A 21,460-nucleotide genomic window follows, 5' to 3' on the forward strand; every position below is an offset into this window, starting at 1 on the left:
CATTATCACGTGTAGGCTGAAAGGTCAATGTCAGTGTGCAGGTGCGCTTTATTTTCATTGGCTGCTGCTATGACAACAACAAGATGGCGACATCGGGGTGTTAAACGACAACAACAGGTCAAGATAACAGGATTGTTTTGCCCTATTTTCATGTAAAATAATCTGCTTCTTTATTCACGTCAGTCACTTTTATAGCCATAAACTATACCTATCACTTGTTCTATTTGTTGGATGAACATTTTGTTCCATTTCATTTTATCGAGCAAGTTAACCTATGAGGCGTACTTGATGATTCACGATTCTGTCACTGTAGGTCTAAACAAAATACTGAAACTTTTCGGAAGTAGTTCAACTTCGTGTCTAATATAATTTTACTAGTAATATTTAGTGTCATTAATCTGTTCGGTGTACAAAACGCTTTCTTTATTCTTTACTCATCGTTCTCAAAGAGTCTTTAAGTTAAGATCGGTAAACTTAGTTAATCTCTCGCTTAGGTGCCATTCCGAAAATTCCATTGATCAAATTGAATTCGCCCAGATGTGCATGATCTCTTAATACTTCATTTCACTGTAGAACGTTAAAAAGTTTAAAGTTGTTTGTAAACAGTTAATACTTCATACCTTTGATATAAAGGTATGAAGGTAATTAACATAACACATATATGGATCACAACTTCAATGAGCAACATTTCGGTATAGATGCTAATAACGACTTGATATTGGCCAATATTAGTATCGGTACTTATACGTCGCTCACTATATAACCAGAAATTGCGACCCATATATTTGTTATGTTATCCAACACAACTTCTAAGCTGAATGCCCTTGATAGTTGTCATATATTGCCTATACTGATACTCGAGCAGGATGTCCTGAGAAGGCCTAAGTGTAGGACTATAACCACAAAGGACACAATATCTGAGGTCAAACCTAACCTTGGACAACCTTGCTGAGCGTATTTTCAGGGGCCTTGATGACAGTAAGCATTTGATGGTACTTATAAGTAAGTCTTATCTTCGTTGTAGACCACTGAATTGTCTTCCTGTCTTCAATCAGTCATGTACATACATCACTGACACACTAAATGTACATGTATGTGTGGTTTAGGTTACCTTAAGTCTTACTGTACAGGCATTACAGTTCTCTTTTAATTGGCTTATTTCAGACTTTTTTGTTTAAAATTTGAAAAACAAAAAGCAGCTGATTTCAAATTTGGAGGAAGGCTGAGGTGTTTTTGGACATTCCTGAGAAATTTTTTTTGACCATCAATTCCCATGCATGAATTGCAACAGTGGTCAGTCCAGTATGTATGAAGGGATGTGTTTGTAAAAAAAGCTGTATAGGTTAAAATTTTCTGTTTGTGACAGGTTTTCAGGTCCTCGACTCTTACCACTGCTGTAGCCTTGTTATGAGATCTGCTTAACAATGCATGAGAAGAAAGCCACTCCAGAGTCGTCTGCCCTTCTGATGACAGAGGAGGAGTTGGGACACGCAAGGAAGGGCCGGTCAGATAAGCCGAGTGTGTTGTACTTACACGATGATGATGAGGAGGAAGATGACAGCATTCTCTACGATAAGATGTCCAGGAAGAAAACAACATCCTTGTTGATACTGGATTGTTTTGTTACAATCATAGAGATTCTCCAGTTTTTGGCCATCGTTCAATCCATGGCACTAAGATGGGCATGGCCTGAATCATTCTTGTCCGCAACCAATTTTATTTTCCTTTTCAACCTGGACATCTGGGATTTTCTCAAAGTTCACACAGCAGGTGCTTACAAACACATCCAGGGCTACCATGTTCCCAGTGACTCGATGCCAGCATATTATTTCAGTCTTATTCTGGGTTGGTCGATAATCCTCATCGTGGCAGTAGTGGTTTATGTCGCCACATATACACGATTGCGACACAGAAAACACCCCTTTATGATGGTTAGAATTGCCCGTCTGCAGCATGTGTATATTGTTATGATTCAGTTGTTTACTCTTCCTGTAGGTGTTGTGGCTGGTCGGGTGTTCCACTGCACAGACCAGAATCTGGTGGATATTGATAACAGTATTACATGTTCCAGCGGTCATCACTGGATCATCATGACTACTGCCATAGCCTTCTTTGTCTGTGTTTTTCTTCCTTTCCCAATCTGGCTGATATACAAAACTCTTCAAGAGATTTATGTGTTGTGGATCAGTCGCCGAAAGCATGAGGCCACTCTCCAGTTAAAAGAAATTCAGTACCGTCAAGGTTTGAATCTCACGTGGGTTGTTAAAAGTTACCACATTTTTGCCTCGTTTGCCCGTGGAAGTGTTCACTACAGAGCTGTAATGCATTTGTTCAAACTGAGCGTCATTCTTGTGTTCTCATTGGCTCACAATTCTATTTGGACCCAGGCGGGCCTTTGTCTCGGAATCTTCTCTCTCATGTCTCTACTTCTGTGCCTGTTCCGACCATTCAGAGTTACCTCCCTTAATGTGTTGATGGTGTACTGTTACCTGAGCCTGTTAGGCATGTCTCTCTATGGGACGGTCATGACCTCTGTCTCTCCCACACAGGTGGGTTCACCGTGGATGCTCTATCCATACAATGTATGGTTACTGGGCGTTCTCACTGGCCTCGTAGCTTTAGCCATTCTCTTCTTTGTTGTGTATGCTTTCACAAGGGAGATAATCTGCTACAAACACTGCTGTAAAGAGCACATGTGGCCCACCTTGACAAGACATGGACTATCACGACTCAGTCCTCACACCCGCAAATACATGAAGGCCCTGCTGAGGGGACAGATATTCTTAGGTATGATTCTCTTATCTGTCTTTGTTTTGAAAGGGGCGTTGTTTTCAAAATAAGAAAAAAAAATGAAGAAAAAAAATACATTGGACCTTTCCCATTAAACAGTACATATGGAGACTTATGGTATCATTATATGCCTCCCCCTTCTCTGAAAAATGCTAATTAGAAAATTAACAACACTAGGTGATCTCAGATGTTTAACTGACATGCTCTTTTAATTACAGTTCATGTATACATTTTGAATATTTTTTTCAGAGAAGGTACAAAAAGCTCCTCCAATGTTTGCCCGTGCCGATGAGTTAGCGAAACAGATTGAAGTAATTAACGTGTATTGTCGAGAGGCGGAGTATCTTGGTGACATCATGCACCGCCCACTATTGAACCTGGTAGACAGCATGATCCAGACTCATGCCTACATCTATCCCAAGTCTCTCTTCTCCAGTAAGTGGCGGCCAGCCTGACCAGCCTGCAAACTTTGTGTAACGTACATCAGAGCCAGTAAGAGAGAGTCTGGAGGCTGATATTTCTGTTAGTAAATAACATGTGTGCACAATAATTGTGATGGAATTTTTCTAGCGCCAATTGAAAGTGTTACAATGTGTTTATGTATTTGATTTTGTCTTCAATACTGAGCTCAGGAATGTTTCACTTTTATACTCACCAACAGTCAGGTACAGCTTGCTGTTTCACATGTGTTGTCTTCCTGTGTTTTTCAGACTCAGTCAAGTCTTCCATCCAAGAGACGGCTGCCAAGTTTATGGATTTACTGCCAGTGTTTTCTCGACGTCTTACACAAAGGGAATATGACTTTATCCTGGTGTCCCCTGTTAAGAAGAGAATTCTGCTGAAAATGCTGTGTTTAGGTAGGTCCATACAACGTCCAAATCCCCGCTCAGGAATTCTGCTGAAAATGCTGTGTTTAGGTAGGTTGTCCAAATCCCCGCTCAGGAATGCTATTGAAAATGCCGTGTTTAGGTAGGTTGTCCAAATCCCCACTCAGGAATGCTGCTGAAAATGCTGTGTTTAGGTAGGTCCATACAACGTTCAAATCCCCGCTCAGGAATGCTGCTGAAAATGCTGTGTTTAGGTAGGTCCATACAACGTCCAAATCCCCGCTCAGGAATTCTGCTGAAAATGCTGTGTTTAGGTAGGTCCATACAACGTCCAAATCCCCGCTCAGGAATTCTGCTGAAAATGTTGTGTTTGTGTTGGTACATAGAATGTCCCCAATCAAGAATGCTACTCTGAATGCTAGTTTTAGGTTGGTACATAGAATGAACCCAGGTGAAGAATTCTTTGTTTGTGTTGGTACATAGAATGTTCCCAGTCAAGAATGTTACTCAAAATGCTAGGTTTAGGTTGGTACATAGAATGTCCCCGATGAAGAATTCTGGTGTTTGTGTTGGTACATGGAATGTCTTCCATCAAGAATTCCATTCAATATGTTGTGTTCATGTTGGTACATACATGTAGAAAGTACCCAGTCAAGAATTCTGCTCCAAATGCTGTATTTAGGTTGGTGCATAGAATGTCCACAGCTAAAAATGCTGCTCTTAATGCTATGTTTGTTATCAGGAATACGTTCATGATTGCTTTCACGTCTCTGTTATCAGGAATATGTTCATGATTGTTTTCATGTCTCTGTTATCAGGAATACGTTCATGATTGTTTTCATGTCTCTGTTATCAGGAATACGTTCATGATTGCTTTCATGTCTCTGTTATCAGGAATACGTTCATGATTGTTTTCATGTCTCTGTTATCAGGAATACGTTCATGATTGCTTTCACGTCTCTGTTATCAGGAATACGTTCATGATTGCTTTCACTTTGTACCGCAGCCATTTTTCTGAATGGACGAGCTGAGAAAGTTGCCAAGAAAAAGTTAACCAGGGAAGCTCAGGCTAAGATGTGGCAAGAGAGACCAGAGATCAGAGTATTTGAGGGTAAGGTGTGACAAGAGATACCAGAGATCAGAGTATTTGAGAGTAAGGTGTGACAAGAGAGACCAGAGATCAGAGTGTTTGAGGGTAAGGTGTGACAAGACCGGCCAGAGATCAGAGTGTTTGAGGGTAAGGTGTGACAAGCGAGACCAGAGATCAGAGTGTTTGAGGATAAAGTGTGACAAGAGAGACCAGAGATCAAAGTGTTTGAGGGTAAAGTGTGACAAGAGAGACCAGAGATCAAAGTGTTTGAGGGTAAGGTGTGACAAGAGAGACCAGAGATCAGAGTGTTTGAGGGTAAGGTGTGACCAGACACAAGAGAGTGTTTGAGGGTAAGGTGTGATAAGACAGGCCAGAGATCAGAGTGTTTGAGGGTAAGGTGTGACAAGAGAGACCAGAGATCAGAGTGTTTGAGGGTAAGGTGTGACAAGAGAGACCAGAGATCAGAGTGTTTGAGGGTAAGGTGTGACAAGACCGGCCAGAGATCAGAGTGTTTGAGGGTAAGGTGTGACAAGAGAGACCAGAGATCAGAGTGTTTGAGGGTAAAGTGTGACAAGACACAAGAGAGTGTTTGAGGGTAAGGTGTGACAAGACAGGCCAGAGATCAGAGTGTTTGAGGGTAAGGTGTGACAAGAGAGACCAGAGATCAGAGTGTTTCAGGGTAAGGTGTGACAAGAAAGACCAGAGATCAGAGTGTTTGAGGGTAAGGTGTGACAAGACACATGAGAGTGTTTGAGGGTAAGGTGTGACAAGACAGACCAGAGTGTTTGAGGGTAAGGTGTGACAAGACACAAAAGAGTGTTTGAGGGTAAGGTGTGACAAGACAGACCAGAGATCAGAGTGTTTGAGGGTAAGGTGTGACAAGACACAAGAGAGTGTTTGAGGGTAAGGTGTGACAAGACAGACCAGAGTGTTTGAGTGTAAGGTGTGACAAGACAGACCAGATGACCAAATGTTCCAACAGTCTGCTGTAAAAGTTACACTAGTTGTTCCAGTTTAAAGTCAGCTGTAGAGTATAGTATACCACTGTGTACCATGCTGATGTAGCAAACTGTCTGCTAACTCGGCCCTGCCACCCACATGCTGATGTAGCAAGCTGTCTACTAACTTGTCCCTGCCGTCACCATGCTGTGTTACAGAACCTGATGTCTACTACGAAGACATGTATCCTGACCCTCAAGAGGAACTTGCTTGCCGACCTGACTCTGCCCTCTCTGACGACGACCTTTCCGACGAGGTTAGGGGTCATGACCTTTTCACAGGGAGTATATTGGAGATAGACTACATAGGAGAGTCGTCAACCTGTCAGGTATGTGTGTGTCAACCAGATCTTTATAGTCTACCAGACACTAGTGATGCAACAGTCTCTTCCTGGATTGGTTGTTGTGCAGTGTTAGTTTATGGCATAGTAAAGTTGTTAAGGTCACATGGACCCTTCAACCTTTCAATTCTTCAAACTTCTCAACTGCCTCTGCAAAAAAATGTTTTTGAGAAAAATAATTTGCACAGTCTTGAAGCTTGCATCTTGAGCAGCACAAACAAATCATGTTTAGCATCATTTTCATAATAAATGTATATTTAAATTCCACTGGAAAAAGTGCATAAGTCGAAAAGGTTGAAGGTTTACAGTAATAAAATATACCAACACACAACAAAGAATATGAAAAAGCTGCATATACTCTAAGTCTCTAGTACTTCCTGTAAGGCCGCCCCATCCCCAGTGCTATTTACCTGGTATAGGTTACTTACACTTCAAGTTTCTGAACTGAAGTTTACATGATATATGATCTTTATTGCAGGTGGACAAGACCTGGCCGGACCCTGTACCTGTAGACGAGGAGGAGCTGCCAGCCTACTCTCTGATTGACCTCAGGTTAGTCACATAACATAGTGGAGAATCTAGCCTTAGGAGCTCCACTGGCACGTCATCAGGTAAGTCACCTAACACAGTGGAGAATCTGGCCTGAGGAGCTCCACTGCATACTATCAGGTAAGTCACCTAACACAGTGGAGAATCTAGCCAGAGGCATTCCACTGGCATACCATCAGGTAAGTCACCTAACACAGTGGAGAATCTAGCCTTAGGAGCTCCACTGCATACCATCAGGTAAGTCACCTAACACAGTGGAGAATCTAGCCTGAGGCGTTCCACTGCATACCATCAGGTAAGTCACCTAACACAGTGGAGAATCTAGCCTGAGGCACTCCACTGCATGCCATCAGGTAAGTCACCTAACACAGTGGAGAATCTAGCCCTGAGGCACTCCACTGTATGCCATCAGGTAAGTCACCTAACACAGTGGAGAATCTAGCCCTGAGGCATTCCACTGCATGCCATCAGGTAAGTCACCTAACACAGTGGAGAATCTAGCCCTGAGGCATTCCACTGCATGTCATCAGGTAAGTCACCTAACACAGTGGAGAATCTGGCCTGAGGAGTTCCACTGCATGTCATCAGGTAAGTCACCTAACACAGTGGAGAATCTAGCCAGAGGCGTTCCACTGGCATACCATCAGGTAAGTCACCTGACACAGTGGAGAATCTAGCCTTAGGAGCTCCACTGGCATGCCATCAGGTAAGTCATCTAGCACAGTGGAGAATCTAGCCTGAGGAGCTCCACTGACATGTCATCAGGTAAGTCACCTAACACAGTGGAGAATCTAGCCAGAGGCGTTCCACTGCATGTCATCAGGTAAGTCACCTAACACAGTGGAGAATCTAGCCTTAGGAGCTCCACTGCATACCATCAGGTAAGTCACCTAACACAGTGGAGAATCTAGCCCTGAGGCACTCCACTGCATGCAATCAGGTAAGTCACCTAACACAGTGGAGAATCTAGCCTGAGGAGCTCCACTGGCATGTCATCAGGTAAGTCACCTAACACAGTGGAGAATCTAGCCAGAGGTGTTCCACTGCATGTCATCAGGTAAGTCATCTAACACAGTGGAGAATCTAGCCAGAGGCGTTCCACTGCATGTCATCAGGTAAGTCATCTAACACAGTGGAGAATCTAGCCTTAGGAGCTCCACTGGCATGTCATCAGGTAAGTCACCTAACACAGTGGAGAATCTGGCCTGAGGAGTTCCACTGCATGTCATCAGGTAAGTCATCTAACACAGTGGAGAATCTAGCCTTAGGAGCTCCACTGGCATGTCATCAGGTAAGTCACCTAACACAGTGGAGAATCTAGCCTGAGGAGTTCCACTGCATGTCATCAGGTAAGTCATCTAACACAGTGGAGAATCTAGCCTTAGGAGCACCACTGGCATGTCATCAGGTAAGTCACCTAACACAGTGGAGAATCTAGCCTGAGGAGTTCCACTGCATGTCATCAGGTAAGTCATCTAACACAGTGGAGAATCTAGCCTTAGGAGCTCCACTGGCATGTCATCAGGTAAGTCACCTAACACAGTGGAGAATCTGGCCTGAGGAGTTTCACTGGCATGCCATCAGGTAAGTCATCTTATACAGTGGAGAATCTAGACTTAGGAACTCCACTGGCATGTCATCAAGTAAGTCATCTAACACAGTGGAGAATCTAGCCTGAGGAGCTCCACTGCATGTCATCAGGTAAGTCATCTTACACAGTGGAGAATCTAGCCTTAGGAACTCCACTGGCATGTCATCAGGTAAGTCATCTTACACAGTGGAGAATCTAGCCTTAGGAACTCCACTGACATGTCATCAGGTAAGTCACCTAACACAGTGGAGAATCTGGCCTGAGGAGTTCCACTGGCATGCCATCAGGTAAGTCACCTAACACAGTGGAGAATCTAGCCAGAGGCGTTCCACTGCATGTCATCATGTAAGTCATCTTACACAGTGGAGAATCTAGACTTAGGAGCTCCACTGGCATGTCATCAGGTAAGTCACCTAACACAGTGGAGAATCTAGCCTGAAGAGCTCCACTGCATGTCATCAGGTAAGTCATCTAACACAGTGGAGAATCTAGCCTTAGGAGCTCCACTGCATGTCATCAGGTAAGTCACCTAACACAGTGGAGAATCTAGCCTTAGGAGCTCCACTGCATGTCATCAGGTAAGTCATCTTACACAGTGGAGAATCTAACCTTAGGAACTCCACTGGCATGTCATCAGGTAAGTTACCTAACACAGTGGAGAATCTGGCCTGAGGAGTTCCACTGGCATACCATCAGGTAAGTCACCTAACACAGTGGAGGATCTAGCCTGAGGAGCTCCACTGCATGTCATCAGGTAAGTCATCTAACACAGTGGAGAATCTAGCCTTAGGAGCTCCACTGGCATGTCATCAGGTAAGTCACCTAACACAGTGGAGAATCTGGCCTGAGGAGTTCCACTGGCATACCATCAGGTAAGTCACCTAACACAGTGGAGGATCTAGCCTGAGGAGCTCCACTGCATGTCATCAGGTAAGTCATCTAACACAGTGGAGAATCTAGCCTTAGGAGCTCCACTGGCATGTCATCAGGTAAGTCACCTAACACAGTGGAGAATCTGGCCTGAGGAGTTCCACTGGCATGTCATCAGGTAAGTCACCTAACACAGTGGAAGATCTAGCCTTAGGAGCTCCACTGCATGTCATCAGGTATCCATGCCAGTGTTAAGGTAACTGTAAGAAGGGGTAAAGTACTGCAAGCATTGAGCTCAATTGAGAATTAGAATCTGTTAATCAGTCATTATGGCGATTTTTGTAATTATTCAGAACCTCCATAGCTGAGTGGTTAGCTTGTTAAGGTAGCACGTAGTGTGGATATATTCTTCACACGATGAAGCGCCAATAAAGAAATCTGGACCTCCATGAGAAGCTTACTAGCCTAGCACGTAGCACAGAAATATTCTTCACACCAATAAACACCAATAAATAAATAAATCTTAATTATTCGCCATTTTGCTTTCAAGGCAAGGTGAGATAACAGAAGGATCACCAGCACAACCTGAAGTAACAAACTCAGCTCAGGACGAGACTGAAGTAAACAATCAAGGGGCAAGTAACTCTCGATTTCAGCCTGATGAAACAGGGGGAGATAACTTAGAACAGATCAGGCCACAGGAGAAGACAGAGGAAAGTAGGCAGCCAGAAATCAAGGGTAGAACAACTCAGAGAAAGGGACCCAGAAAGAATATGAAGAAGAGGAAAACCTAACTTTATGGCTTCAAGACTTATCTTGTGCTTCCCATTAGTTGATAAGCACATCAGCTGTATCCGGGGGGAACCTTGCAAGATGGACATTCCAGTTAGCATCAAATGATAAAGCAGTCACTGATCATTTTCTGATCCAGTTTTAAGGAAGTATAATGATTATTGTTGTATAATGATTCTTTGTTTCCATTGATCAATATATGGTCACATGACAAGCCACATTCCACTCGATCAAGCAGAGCAGCATCATGCTCACAAACTAATATCCCATGTTCTCAAGGCAGTAACCAATGATCTCATCAAATGATCACATCCAGTTATCTCCCTTTGTGTACTTTGATGTCTGGTTGATTGTAATGTAAACAATGGGTTGGTGGTGGCTAGTATCAACTGAGCAGGTACACTGAGCAGCTGCTGATGTGTTAAGCGTATGGATCATGCTGGTGTGTTAAGCGCATGGATCATGCTGGTGTGTTAAGCGTAAGGATCATGGTGTGTTAAACGTGTCGATCATGCTGGTATGTTAAGCATATGGATCATGCTGGTGTGTTAAACGTGTGGATCATGCTGGTGTGTTAAGCGTATGGATCATGCTGGTGTGTTAAGCGCATGGATCATGCTGGTGTGTTAAGTGTAAGGATCATGCTGGTGTGTTAAGCGTATGGATCATGCTGGTGTGTTAAGCGCATGGATCATGCTGGTGTGTTAAGGGTATGGATCATGCTGTTGTGTTAAGCGCATGGATCATGCTGTTGTGTTAAGGGTATGGATCATGCTGGTGTATTAAACGTGTGGATCATGCTGGTGTGTTACGGGTATGGATGATGCTGTTGTGTTAAGTGCATTGATCATGCTGTTGTGTTAAGCGTAAGGATCATGTTGGTGTATTAAACGTGTGGATCATGCTGGTGTTTTAAGTGCATGGATCATGCTGGTGTTTTAAGTGCATGGACCATGCTGGTGTGTTAAGCGTAAGGATCATGCTGGTGTATTAAACGTGTGGATCATGCTGGTGTGTTAAGGATATGGATCATGCTGGTGTGTTAAGCGTATGGATCATGCTGGTGTATTAGGCGTATGGATCATGCTGGTGTGTTAAGGATATGGATCATGCTGGTGTGTTAAGCGTAAGGATCATGCTGGTGTATTAAACGTGTGGATCATGCTGGTGTGTTAAGGATATGGATCATGCTGGTGTGTTAAGCGTATGGATCATGCTGGTGTGTTAAGCGTAAGGATCATGCTGGTGTATTAAACGTGTGGATCATGCTGGTGTGTTAAGGATATGGATCATGCTGGTGTATTAGGCGTATGGATCATGCTGGTGTGTTAAGGATGTGGATCATGCTGGTGTGTTAAGCGTATGGATCATGCTGGTGTGTTAAGCGTATGGATCATGCTGGTGTGTTAAACGTGTGGATCATGCTGGTGTGTTAAGGATGTGGATCATGCTGGCGTGTTAAACGTGTGGATCATGCTGGTGTGTTAAGCGTATGGATCATGCTGGTGTGTTAAGCGTAAGGATCATGTTGGTGTGTTAAACGTGTGGATCATGCTGGTGTGTTAAGCGCATGGATCATGCTGATGGCGTGTTAAATGTGTGGATCATGCTGCTGGCGTGTTAAACGTGTGGATAATGCTGGTGTGTTAAGCCTATGGATCATGCTGCTGGTGTGTTAAGGATATGGATCATGCTGCTGGCATGTTAAACGTGTGGATCATGTTGGTGTGTTAAGCGTATGGATCATGCTGCTGGCGTGTTAAGCGTATGGATCATGCTGCTGGTGTGTTAAGCGTATGGATCATGCTGGCGTGTTAAACGTGTGGATCATGCTGCTGGTGTGTTAAACGTGTCGATCATGCTGGTGTGTTAAACGTATGGATCATGCTGCTGGTGTGGTAAGCGTATGGATCATGCTGCTGGCGTGTTAAACGTGTGGATCATGCTGGTGTGTTAAGCGTATGGATCATGCTGCTGGTGTGTTAAACGTGTGGATCATGCTGTTGTGTTAAACGTGTGGATCATGCTGGTGTGTTAAACGTGTGGATCATGCTGGTGTGTTAAACGTGTGGATCATGCTGGTGTGTTAAGCGTATGGATCATGCTGCTGGTGTGTTAAACGTGTGGATCATGCTGGTGTGTTAAACGTGTGGATCATGCTGGTGTGTTAAACGTGTGGATCATGCTGGTGTGTTAAACGTGTGGATCATGCTGGTGTGTTAAATGTGTGGATCATGTTGGTGTGTTGAACGTGTGGATCATGCTGGTGTGTTAAGCGTATGGATCATGCTGCTGGTGTGTTAAACGTGTGGATCATGCTGGTGTGTTAAACGTGTGGATCATGCTGGTGTGTTAAGCATAAGGATCATGCTGGTGTGTTAAGCGTATGGATCATGCTGCTGGTGTGTTAAGCGTATGGATCATGCTGCTGGTGTATTAAACGTGTTGATCATGCTGGTGTATTAAACGTGTCGATCATGTTGGTGTATTAAACGTGTGGATCATGCTGGTGTATTAAACGTGTCGATCATGTTGGTGTATTAAACGTGTGGATCATGCTGGTGTGTTAAGGATATGGATCATGCTGCTGGTGTGTTAAACGTGTGGATCATGCTGATGTGTTAAGCATATGGATCATGCTGGTGTGTTAAGCGTAAGGATCATGCTGGTGTGTTAAGCGTAAGGATCATGTTGGTGTGTTAAACGTGTCGATCATGCTGGTGTGTTAAACGTGCCGATCATGCTGGTGTGTTAAGCGCATGGATCATGCTGGTGTGTTAAACGTGTGGATCATGCTGGTGTGTTAAACGTGTCGATCATGCTGGCGTGTTAAACGTGCGGATCATGCTGGCGTGTTAAACGTGCCAATCATGCTGGCGTGTTAAACGTGCCAATCATGCTGGCGTGTTAAACGTGCCGATCATGCTGGCGTGTTAAACGTGCCGATCATGCTGGCGTGTTAAACGTGCCGATCATGCTGGCGTGTTAAGCGTAAGGATCATGCTGGCGTGTTAAACGTGCCGATCATGCTGGTGTGTTAAGCGTAAGGATCATGCTGGCGTGTTAAACGTGCCGATCATGCTGGCGTGTTAAACGTGCCGATCATGCTGGCGTGTTAAGCGTAAGGATCATGCTGGTGTGTTAAACGTGTGGATCATGTTGGTGTGTTAAGCGCATGGATCATGCTGGTGTGTTAAGCGTAAGGATTATGCTGGCGTGTTAAACGTGTCGATCATGCTGGCGTGTTAAACGTGCCGATCATGCTGGCGTGTTAAACGTGCCGATCATGCTGGCGTGTTAAACGTGCCGATCATGCTGGTGTGTTAAGCGTAAGGATCATGCTGGCGTGTTAAACGTGCCGATCATGCTGGCGTGTTAAACGTGTCGATCATGCTGGCGTGTTAAACGTGCCGATCATGCTGGCGTGTTAAACGTGCCGATCATGCTGGCGTGTTAAACGTGTCGATCATGCTGGCGTGTTAAACGTGCCGATCATGCTGGCGTGCTAAACGTGCCGATCATGCTGGCGTGTTAAGCGTAAGGATCATGCTGGTGTGTTTAACGTGCCGATCATGCTGGTGTGTTAAGCGCATGGATCATGCTGGTGTGTTAAGCGTAAGGATCATGCTGGCGTGTTAAACGTGTCGATCATGCTGGCGTGTTAAACGTGCCGATCATGCTGGCGTGTTAAACGTGCCGATCATGCTGGTGTATTAAATGTGTTGATCATGTTGGTGTGTTAAACGTGTGGATCATGCTGGTGTATTAAACGTGTGGATCATGTTGGTGTGTTAAGCATATGGATCATGCTGGTGTGTTAAGCGTAAGGATCATGCTGGTGTGTTAAGCGTAAGGATCATGCTAGTGTGTTAAGCGTAAGGATCATGCTGGTGTGTTAAGCGTAAGGATCATGCTGGTGTGTTAAGCGTAAGGATCATGCTGGTGTGTTAAACGTGCCGATCATGCTGGCGTGTTAAACGTGTCGATCATGCTGGCGTGTTAAACGTGCCGATCATGCTGTAGGATGGGATATTAGGAATAATCAGCTCTCACTAACTGCTGTTTTAACTCGTGCGGATTCTTGTCCCACAGCATGTTGTATATCTGTGTCACAATTCATTTTGCTTGAGGTAAACACCATTGATTGTCCCAGTATTAGGTGACTAACAAGCAACATAAAGCCCTTGAGGTCTTTGTATGACAGGTATCTATCCAGTCTGACTTTGCATGCTGAACCTTACTACTGTAATTCTTCAACCTTTTTGCATGTTTGCATGGTATTTATTTGAGCCATGCTGCTGGAATAACATCAAAAGTATTTGAGAGTACAGAATCTTTTGTGGCTGTACATTAGCATTGCAGGCCATTATGCATTCATGTGTAGCTTCATGTCTGGCAAATGAATGTAAAAGAAAAATTTAATTTCTGGACTACCAGTATTCTCCAAGATAGGCATAGATACAAAGCAAGTTGATGAAAATTTCAGACTTTACAGAAAGGAGTGCATTCATGTACCACATTCCCGTGTGTACAGACATTCCTGTGTGTACGGACATTCCTGTGTGTACAGACATTCCCATGTGTACAGGCATGTAGCATAGCAGTGATATTCATATTCATTTATGCTTATATACATATAAAAGTGTGTTTATTTTCTGTTTTCTATATAATGATGTGCAAAATATTTAGAGGCAATATCATCGTGAATGGAAATTTAACCAGATACTAGTATTAAATTTCACTGAAATGAAAGCTTTTGTTTACATCTATAGCATATTTCTCTGGTTTCATAGTTGTTTTCTATTTTTACGCTTTAACAGAAGGGGCAGTATTGTTGTATTGTTAATTCAGACGAATTTGTCACCAGCAATGTTTTGTACATGTAATAAGATTTATTTTATAGATTTATGTGATAAAGATTTTACTGCTCTCCAATTTACATCCTTTTCACTTTAAAGAATTTGAGACATTGTCAATAATTCTCTGAAATTGTGTTGAAAGGTCATTCTTTAGAAATAGCTGAAGTCAGTTGTATTCACTAAAAGATAGTACATTATATTTGTTTCTTTATTTTTTTATTTACTGTTTTCAATCTTCCATATATTTTGATGCCTATTTAATAAATGGCTTTCCACACTCTTTTGCATTCTTTTGAACAGTTTTTGTTTGTTTTTAGTCATATTTATAATCAAGTCTTTTGGGCTTTCAAATGCTTTAATATGCATTATGGACAAAGTCACTACCTGAGTACAATTATGTTCAAAACTGTTTGAAGACTTAATACCAAATTTAATTTTAAGCCAATTCTTCAATTTTGTACCTGGCCCATAAATGACTGTGTAACAGTATAATACCTGTGAATTAAATCTGCTTCTTTTATACTGCGATTTTGAACAATGCAGTTGGCTGCTGAACTTGGCTAAAATCTGAAATATTAAATGTGGCTGATTACCAATATTAGGTAATACACTTCAAATATCTTGGCCCTGGGGTCATCTTATGAAGCGATCACATGATGTGCCGGGCATAACCTCAGTGACAACATACATGTATGGTAAACACACAAGCCTGGCGTGACACTATGACAGTGTCTCCAGATTTTGAGTTAAATACCCTAATAAACACCACCAGTCTCAGCAATTTTAGAACTTTTCTCACCATATCAATCAATCCTCCCATCTTCATAGGTCTAGCTGGCTGACTAGAAAGTCCCACCGAAGATTCTCTGCCTACTCTCACTGTACTGTCACCATTGCTGGACCCCAACAAAGGGAGATAACCTACTCAGCATACACATTTGACGTCAAGAACATGTATACCCCACGTGACAGTTGTTGTCCAATGAAAAGTGGAGTATTTTGTCTGATGCAGGATAAACAGTGATACGCCACTCGAGATAAATGGTACATACAAAATAACTGAACAACAGGATTAGCCATAGTTAATTCTTTTATTTTAATTTTGTCCTCTAAATCACAGACAATTTTTCTATTCCTTTTTTCAATTAACTATTGGTCGTGGGTCCACTCCCCGAGTTCCGTCCGCCTGTGGCATACCAGACAACGCGGCCGGTACAGAATAGAAAACAGCACGTTCAAAGGAGATAACCATAGGAACTAGGTTGTAGAAGATCGACAATCAACAGCCTGCAGCCCACTTCCAAACATATAGAAAACAGCTGGGCTTAACAATTAAGGTGAATGGAAACTGGATAGTGTGTCTTGTACACTGCTACATGTATCTATCACAATTCTGTCACAACAACAACAACGCTATACGGAAAACCATGATCATTTATCTCAGGGGACTCGCTATGCTTTAGTCAGAAAAAACGTCAGAGGAGCTTACAGTTCCTAACTATGAATACACATGGGTGTATTTATATATATGTATATTTTATAATTATATATATTATATACAAAGTACATTGGTTGAAGACTACACTAGAAAAACTACAATGAGAGGAATGGCCAAGGGTTTTAGCATGTCCTGATGTTACAACATGCCAATGTCAATGACATCATAGCATTGTACACCACAAAAAATGAACAGGAACATGAGTTGTGTACCAATCATCACCAATGCCTTCAGAACAACACGGTGAAATGGAATCAATGGGAAAAGGTAGACTATAGCGATGATGAAAGTCGACACACTTCTTGACCACTGTTCAACTGTTGTATGGAGTAGGTGGTATGGCTAAATGCATCCTTGTAAACGAATTAATTCCTTCTGAGACAATAAAAAGGATTTCAGACGTGATGTCAGGGCACCCATATACACAGTTATATGTTGTTATGGAGATCTTCACTTTTACTCTACTGATGAACACTTCCAGCAGTGAGTACACAAGGGAGTTAACTCTTTGAAGGGAGGCAACTCTGCCGCCTCACAGAATGACAATAACTGATGCAAATATGTATCTACTTGTGTGTTTACATAAACTATTCATGTAACTTCACATATATTTCTCAGTTACAAAGATAACAATATGTCAACAACATAACCATTTTAGGCCAGTCAAATGACGGATCATATGTGAAGAACTGTCCCCTGGCCAGGGGGAATTCCCAGTACGAACATCTTCAAATGTCACAAATTGCACAGAAATAAATAAATAAAACCAATCCAAAATTGTATACAAGTAAAGGAATGTTTTAAAGAGTTTAACGAAAAAATGTGATACCAGTACTCAAAAAAGACTAAATCTTCATTATATCCAATGAGCAATGTCTAGGAATGGGAGAATATGGACAATTTTCTTATGAATAGAAACTCAAAACGAAACAGTAGAATTTCACACATTCAGTGCAACAAGAACTAATGATTTTCAAAAGTTTAACTGATGTCATTCAAATATTAACTCGGGGAGTAAAGATGCCTGCAGCGTGAGTAGCTCACATATAACTGATAGTTTCAGTACCTAATTACTCCCTGGTGCCCTACACAGAGAAACAGATCAGTGGTAAAACCACTGTTCACTAATCGTCAACGTAACAGTCTGAACATGTAAACAAGACAACGTGGCTCTGGCAAACAAACAAAACTCATGAATATACCAATAGTTGCCAACCCAGACAATTGTAAAGTATAGAATAAATTGTGTCCACAACCAAAATGTAAATATGCTGCTGGGTTACAAACATTGTAACATTCTGCTGATAAATGAAGAAAATATTGAGACATCACAATGCTTCCAATAAACAATAAACAAGTATTGGATGGAATGAAAAAAGATTAAAAGAAAGGAATGAAAAAATATGCAACATACAAGACAAAAATATCAAAACAATAAACAATTAATTGCAAAACAACTTCAATAAACCGTGATGTCTGCCTCTACTCAGCAGCCCTGCGTAGTAAGATACTGTCTAAGAGACCCAATGGATGACCAGCCTTTCCAACCGATTCATCCACAAATTGAACACACATTCAATGATTTTCTCATGAACAATCATAAGAGTACTAATACATACTAATACAGAATGTTTTTCTCAGCTGCAAAGGTTTTCTTAGTGTTTCTTATCCTTACTTGAGTCTCGACATCATGTGAGCTATATATATATATATATATATATATATATATATATATATATATATATATATATATTAACACAGGTAACTGTTGAGAGAGAGTAACATGAAAGAATGGATTTTCAATCTGATGGAACTTTAACTGTAAGCAAACTGCTTTGGAGTTCACAATCACCAGACACAACAAACATTTATAATCACCTGGGTGGTACATGGAAACCTAGCATCTCCTAACACAGATCAACACTCCAGTTTATAGTCGTAAAAAAGCAACTGAGCCAGCAGCGGAGATAACCCTTACAGAAGAAATGTTTTCTTTTTCCGAGGTGCTTATCTAATCTCAGGACAAAAACTCGCCACCTGGAGAAGGCGAACAATTTAAGACACAAGCTGCACAAGCATCAAGCAGTGTGACTTTGCTTACAGATGAATTAAATTCTTCCAGGTTACCTATGAATGTTCTTACAACTTTTACCTGTAAGATTTTTGCTAATCAGCTGAAGCCTAACTTACTAACAGAAGGACATTTATTCCTGTTGTTCAAGTGAATGGCATGCATTGTCACTAAGTGCCATCTGTGTCATAGGTACACCGGATAGAAGTGTGCTTTACTGGTAACAGAATTCGACAGGTAAAACTCAACACGCAGAGATACTAAAACCACCTGTCAATTATCAAACACAGATGATGACCATACCATTAAATGTTTGCTTGTTCACAGTTTACAATTTCTGCTTGCTCAGCTAAGCTGCAAACTGATGGCCAAATAGACATAGGTTAGGGTCAGCGACCACATGGACTGGTACAATGCTGACAAGCTAGAGTCAGCGACCACATGGACTGGTACAATGCTGACAAGCTAGAGTCAGCGGCCACATGGACTGGTACAATGCTGACAAGCTAGAGTCAGCAACTACAGGTGACTGGTACATTACTGTCATGTATCTTGACTACTTCTAGAATTTCGCTATGGAGACAAGTAAAGGAGCAAGTCAGGGGGTGCAATTCATGCTGAGTGGGGAGACGAGCTCAGGCATGGTCGCAGCTTTTTTCTTCGCCAAGCAGATCAGTTTGGATGAGTAAAGAGAAGTAGGCAGGGCTAAGGTTAACACTGACAGCCGCTGTTCTGTGGGTTTGGATTCTCAGTGAGCCGGGTACCGGTCTTTTGGCTGCTGACCAGTGTGGGGTCCGAGTCAAGGCTTTCTGACATCTTGTCACAGATGATGTCCACCAGTCGCTCAAATACTGCCTTCACATTGATGTTCTCCTTGGCTGACGTCTCGAAAAATTCCAAACCTGAAGAAGAGAAGACAGAGCAACTGTTAACTATCAGAACTGCTGGAGCCAGCTGTAGTCTGGAGGTATAACAATCCCACTTCAGACATCAAGCTTCACACACATCTACTTATCCATATATTCATTCATAATGCACCAATACAGCTTGTTGACAACAATAGGGTCATGCCAATGGATAGTTTTCACCAGTGATGCAAGAAAACACTGAAGGATAGACAAATCATACATGTATTTTGTTTGTCAATCTCTCTTCACACAAGAAAGCCAACATTCCACTTAAAAAATCAAACAATCATAAATTACACCAACTATGCCTTCTACAGTAGCGAATGAGTATCAATGTTGTGCGAATATATCATCATGCATGCTCAGAGCTATTCCTCAAGTCTCCAAGCCAGCAACCTGCGAAGGGTCATGGGTTTCCCCCAGGCTCTGCCCGGTTTCCTCCCACCATAAGGCTGGCCGCTGTCGTATGAGTAGAATATTCTTGAGTACCAATCAAATAAATAAATTAATAAATAAATCAATTCTCCAAAGCCAGTACAGCTGAAGGCAAACAACTGTTACCACGTTCACACGCATTCACAACATCCATTAAGTCACCTGACCGAATATTCACACACGCAATGTATTCATTAAGTTACCTGACCAAATATTGACACACGCAATACATTCATTAAATTGCCTGACCAAATATTAACACACACAATACATTCACCTGACCAAATATTGACACACTTAACTCATCCATTAAGTCACCTGACCAAATATTAACACACACAATACATTCATCAAGTCATCTGACCAAATATTAACACACGCAATACATTCACCTGACCAAACATTGACACACTTAACACATCCATTAAGTCACCTGACCAAATATAAACACATGCAATACATTCATCAAGTCATCTGACCAAATATTAACAAACGCAATACATTCATTAAATCGCCTGACCAAATATTAACACACGCAATACATTCACCTGACCAAATATTGACACACTTAACTCTTCCATTAATTCACCTGACCAAATATAAACACATGCAATACATTCATCAAGTCATCTGACCAAATATTAACAACACACACACTACATTCATTAGGTCACCTGACCAAATATTCAATGGCACTCAATGCATTCATTAAGTCATCTGACCAAATATTAACACACTCAACACATTCATTAAGTCATCTGACCAAATATTCACACACTCAATACATTCATTAGCTCATCTGACCAAATATTCACACACTCAATACATTCATTAGCTCATCTGACCAAATATTAACACACGCAATACATTCATTAGCTCATCTGACCAAATATTCACACACGCAATACATTCATTAGCTCATCTGACCAAATATTCACACACTCAATACATTCATTAGCTCATCTGACCAAATATTAACACACGCAATACATTCATTAGCTCATCTGACCAAATATTCACACACTCAATACATTCATTAGCTCATCTGACCAAATATTCACACACTCATTACATCAGTTAGGTCATCTGAGACAGACAGTCTTTTTGGATAATTTTGAGAAATAATTTGCACGGTGTTCAAAAAAGGGTAATTGAAGGCAGTGATCAATTATGTGGGATTTATTCTTGTAAAAATGCATTGGTAAATGGTTGGTCAGTGAGGAGAGGTGAAAATATCCCACAAAACATTGGCTGCTCTCTCATGAACCATCATGTAAATGCATTTGTACTGAGATCACACAAACTTAAACACACAGGTACACACATCAGTAAATACCAGATTAAACACCTAGGACCATATCAAAGCCAAAAACCAATCTACTTCTAATGAAGCCAAAACAAAAATTAGTTCAAATCCTGAATACTCAGCACAGCCATTTTGAACAGAAAAGTAGATATTCAAGTATTAGTAGCTTTTTCTACTTGATAGATATGTGAAAAAAGTCCTAGAAATAAACACGCTGAAAGCTATACCTGGCCAGCTGTGTCCAAATGAAAGCAAAATCAATATTTAATATTACCAGTAGCATAGGAACAGTGATCTTGTGCACAGCTGCATATATATATGCACACATACACAGATATGCACACACATACAGATATGCACACACATACAGATATGCACACATACACAGATATGCACACACATTCAGATATGCACACATATGCAGATGCTACAGTTTGTGTTCATGAGTCTCCTATATCACGCCAGTTTCTGCTATTTACGGTATACTCACATATACAGATATGCACACAGTTACAGATGCTACAGTTTGTGTTCA

General features: G+C 41.7%; 2 protein-coding genes across 11 annotated transcripts in view; one reads left to right on the plus strand and one right to left on the minus strand.

Annotated features, from left to right (window-relative positions):
- The first annotated feature begins 86 nt into the window (after nucleotides 1-86).
- LOC135481242 (uncharacterized) lies at nucleotides 87-12,685 on the plus strand. Of its 4 annotated transcripts, none has more exons than XM_064761082.1 (9): nucleotides 87-117; nucleotides 866-992; nucleotides 1,367-2,787; nucleotides 3,040-3,225; nucleotides 3,501-3,647; nucleotides 4,624-4,728; nucleotides 5,865-6,034; nucleotides 6,525-6,598; nucleotides 9,607-12,685. In XM_064761082.1, exons 3-9 carry the CDS (start codon nucleotides 1,425-1,427, stop codon nucleotides 9,848-9,850), a joined length of 2,289 nt encoding a protein of 762 aa, XP_064617152.1. In that variant the 5' UTR covers nucleotides 87-117; nucleotides 866-992; nucleotides 1,367-1,424; the 3' UTR covers nucleotides 9,851-12,685. The 4 variants fall into 4 exon arrangements, with proteins under 4 accessions (XP_064617152.1, XP_064617154.1, XP_064617153.1 ...); XM_064761083.1 differs by having other exon boundaries at nucleotides 100-117; nucleotides 866-978; XM_064761084.1 differs by lacking the exon at nucleotides 866-992 and having other exon boundaries at nucleotides 99-117.
- A 5,293-nt stretch (nucleotides 12,686-17,978) lies between these two features.
- The window catches only part of LOC135481240 (ras-related protein Rab-3), a 62,613-nt gene continuing 59,131 nt past the window's right edge, over nucleotides 17,979-21,460 (minus strand). For all 7 annotated transcript variants that reach the window (XM_064761078.1, XM_064761072.1, XM_064761074.1 and 4 more), the window contains one exon: nucleotides 17,979-19,178. In XM_064761078.1, coding sequence (XP_064617148.1) covers nucleotides 18,988-19,178 — 191 coding nt within the window. In that variant the 3' untranslated portion in view covers nucleotides 17,979-18,987. The remainder of the gene's footprint in view (nucleotides 19,179-21,460) is intronic.

Source organism: Liolophura sinensis, unplaced genomic scaffold (assembly GCF_032854445.1).
Source record: "Liolophura sinensis isolate JHLJ2023 unplaced genomic scaffold, CUHK_Ljap_v2 scaffold_14, whole genome shotgun sequence".
Lineage (NCBI taxonomy): Eukaryota > Metazoa > Mollusca > Polyplacophora > Chitonida > Chitonidae > Liolophura > Liolophura sinensis.

Coding starts and splice junctions, on each gene's coding strand:
- LOC135481242 (XM_064761082.1), top strand. CDS start 1,425: ATGCATGAGAAGAAAGCCACTCCAGAGTCGTCTGCCCTTCTGATGACA. Junction 2,788..3,039: donor GAGGGGACAGATATTCTTAG/GTATGATTCTCT, acceptor TATTTTTTTCAG/AGAAGGTACAAAAAGCTCCT. Junction 4,729..5,864: donor AGAGATCAGAGTATTTGAGG/GTAAGGTGTGAC, acceptor GCTGTGTTACAG/AACCTGATGTCTACTACGAA.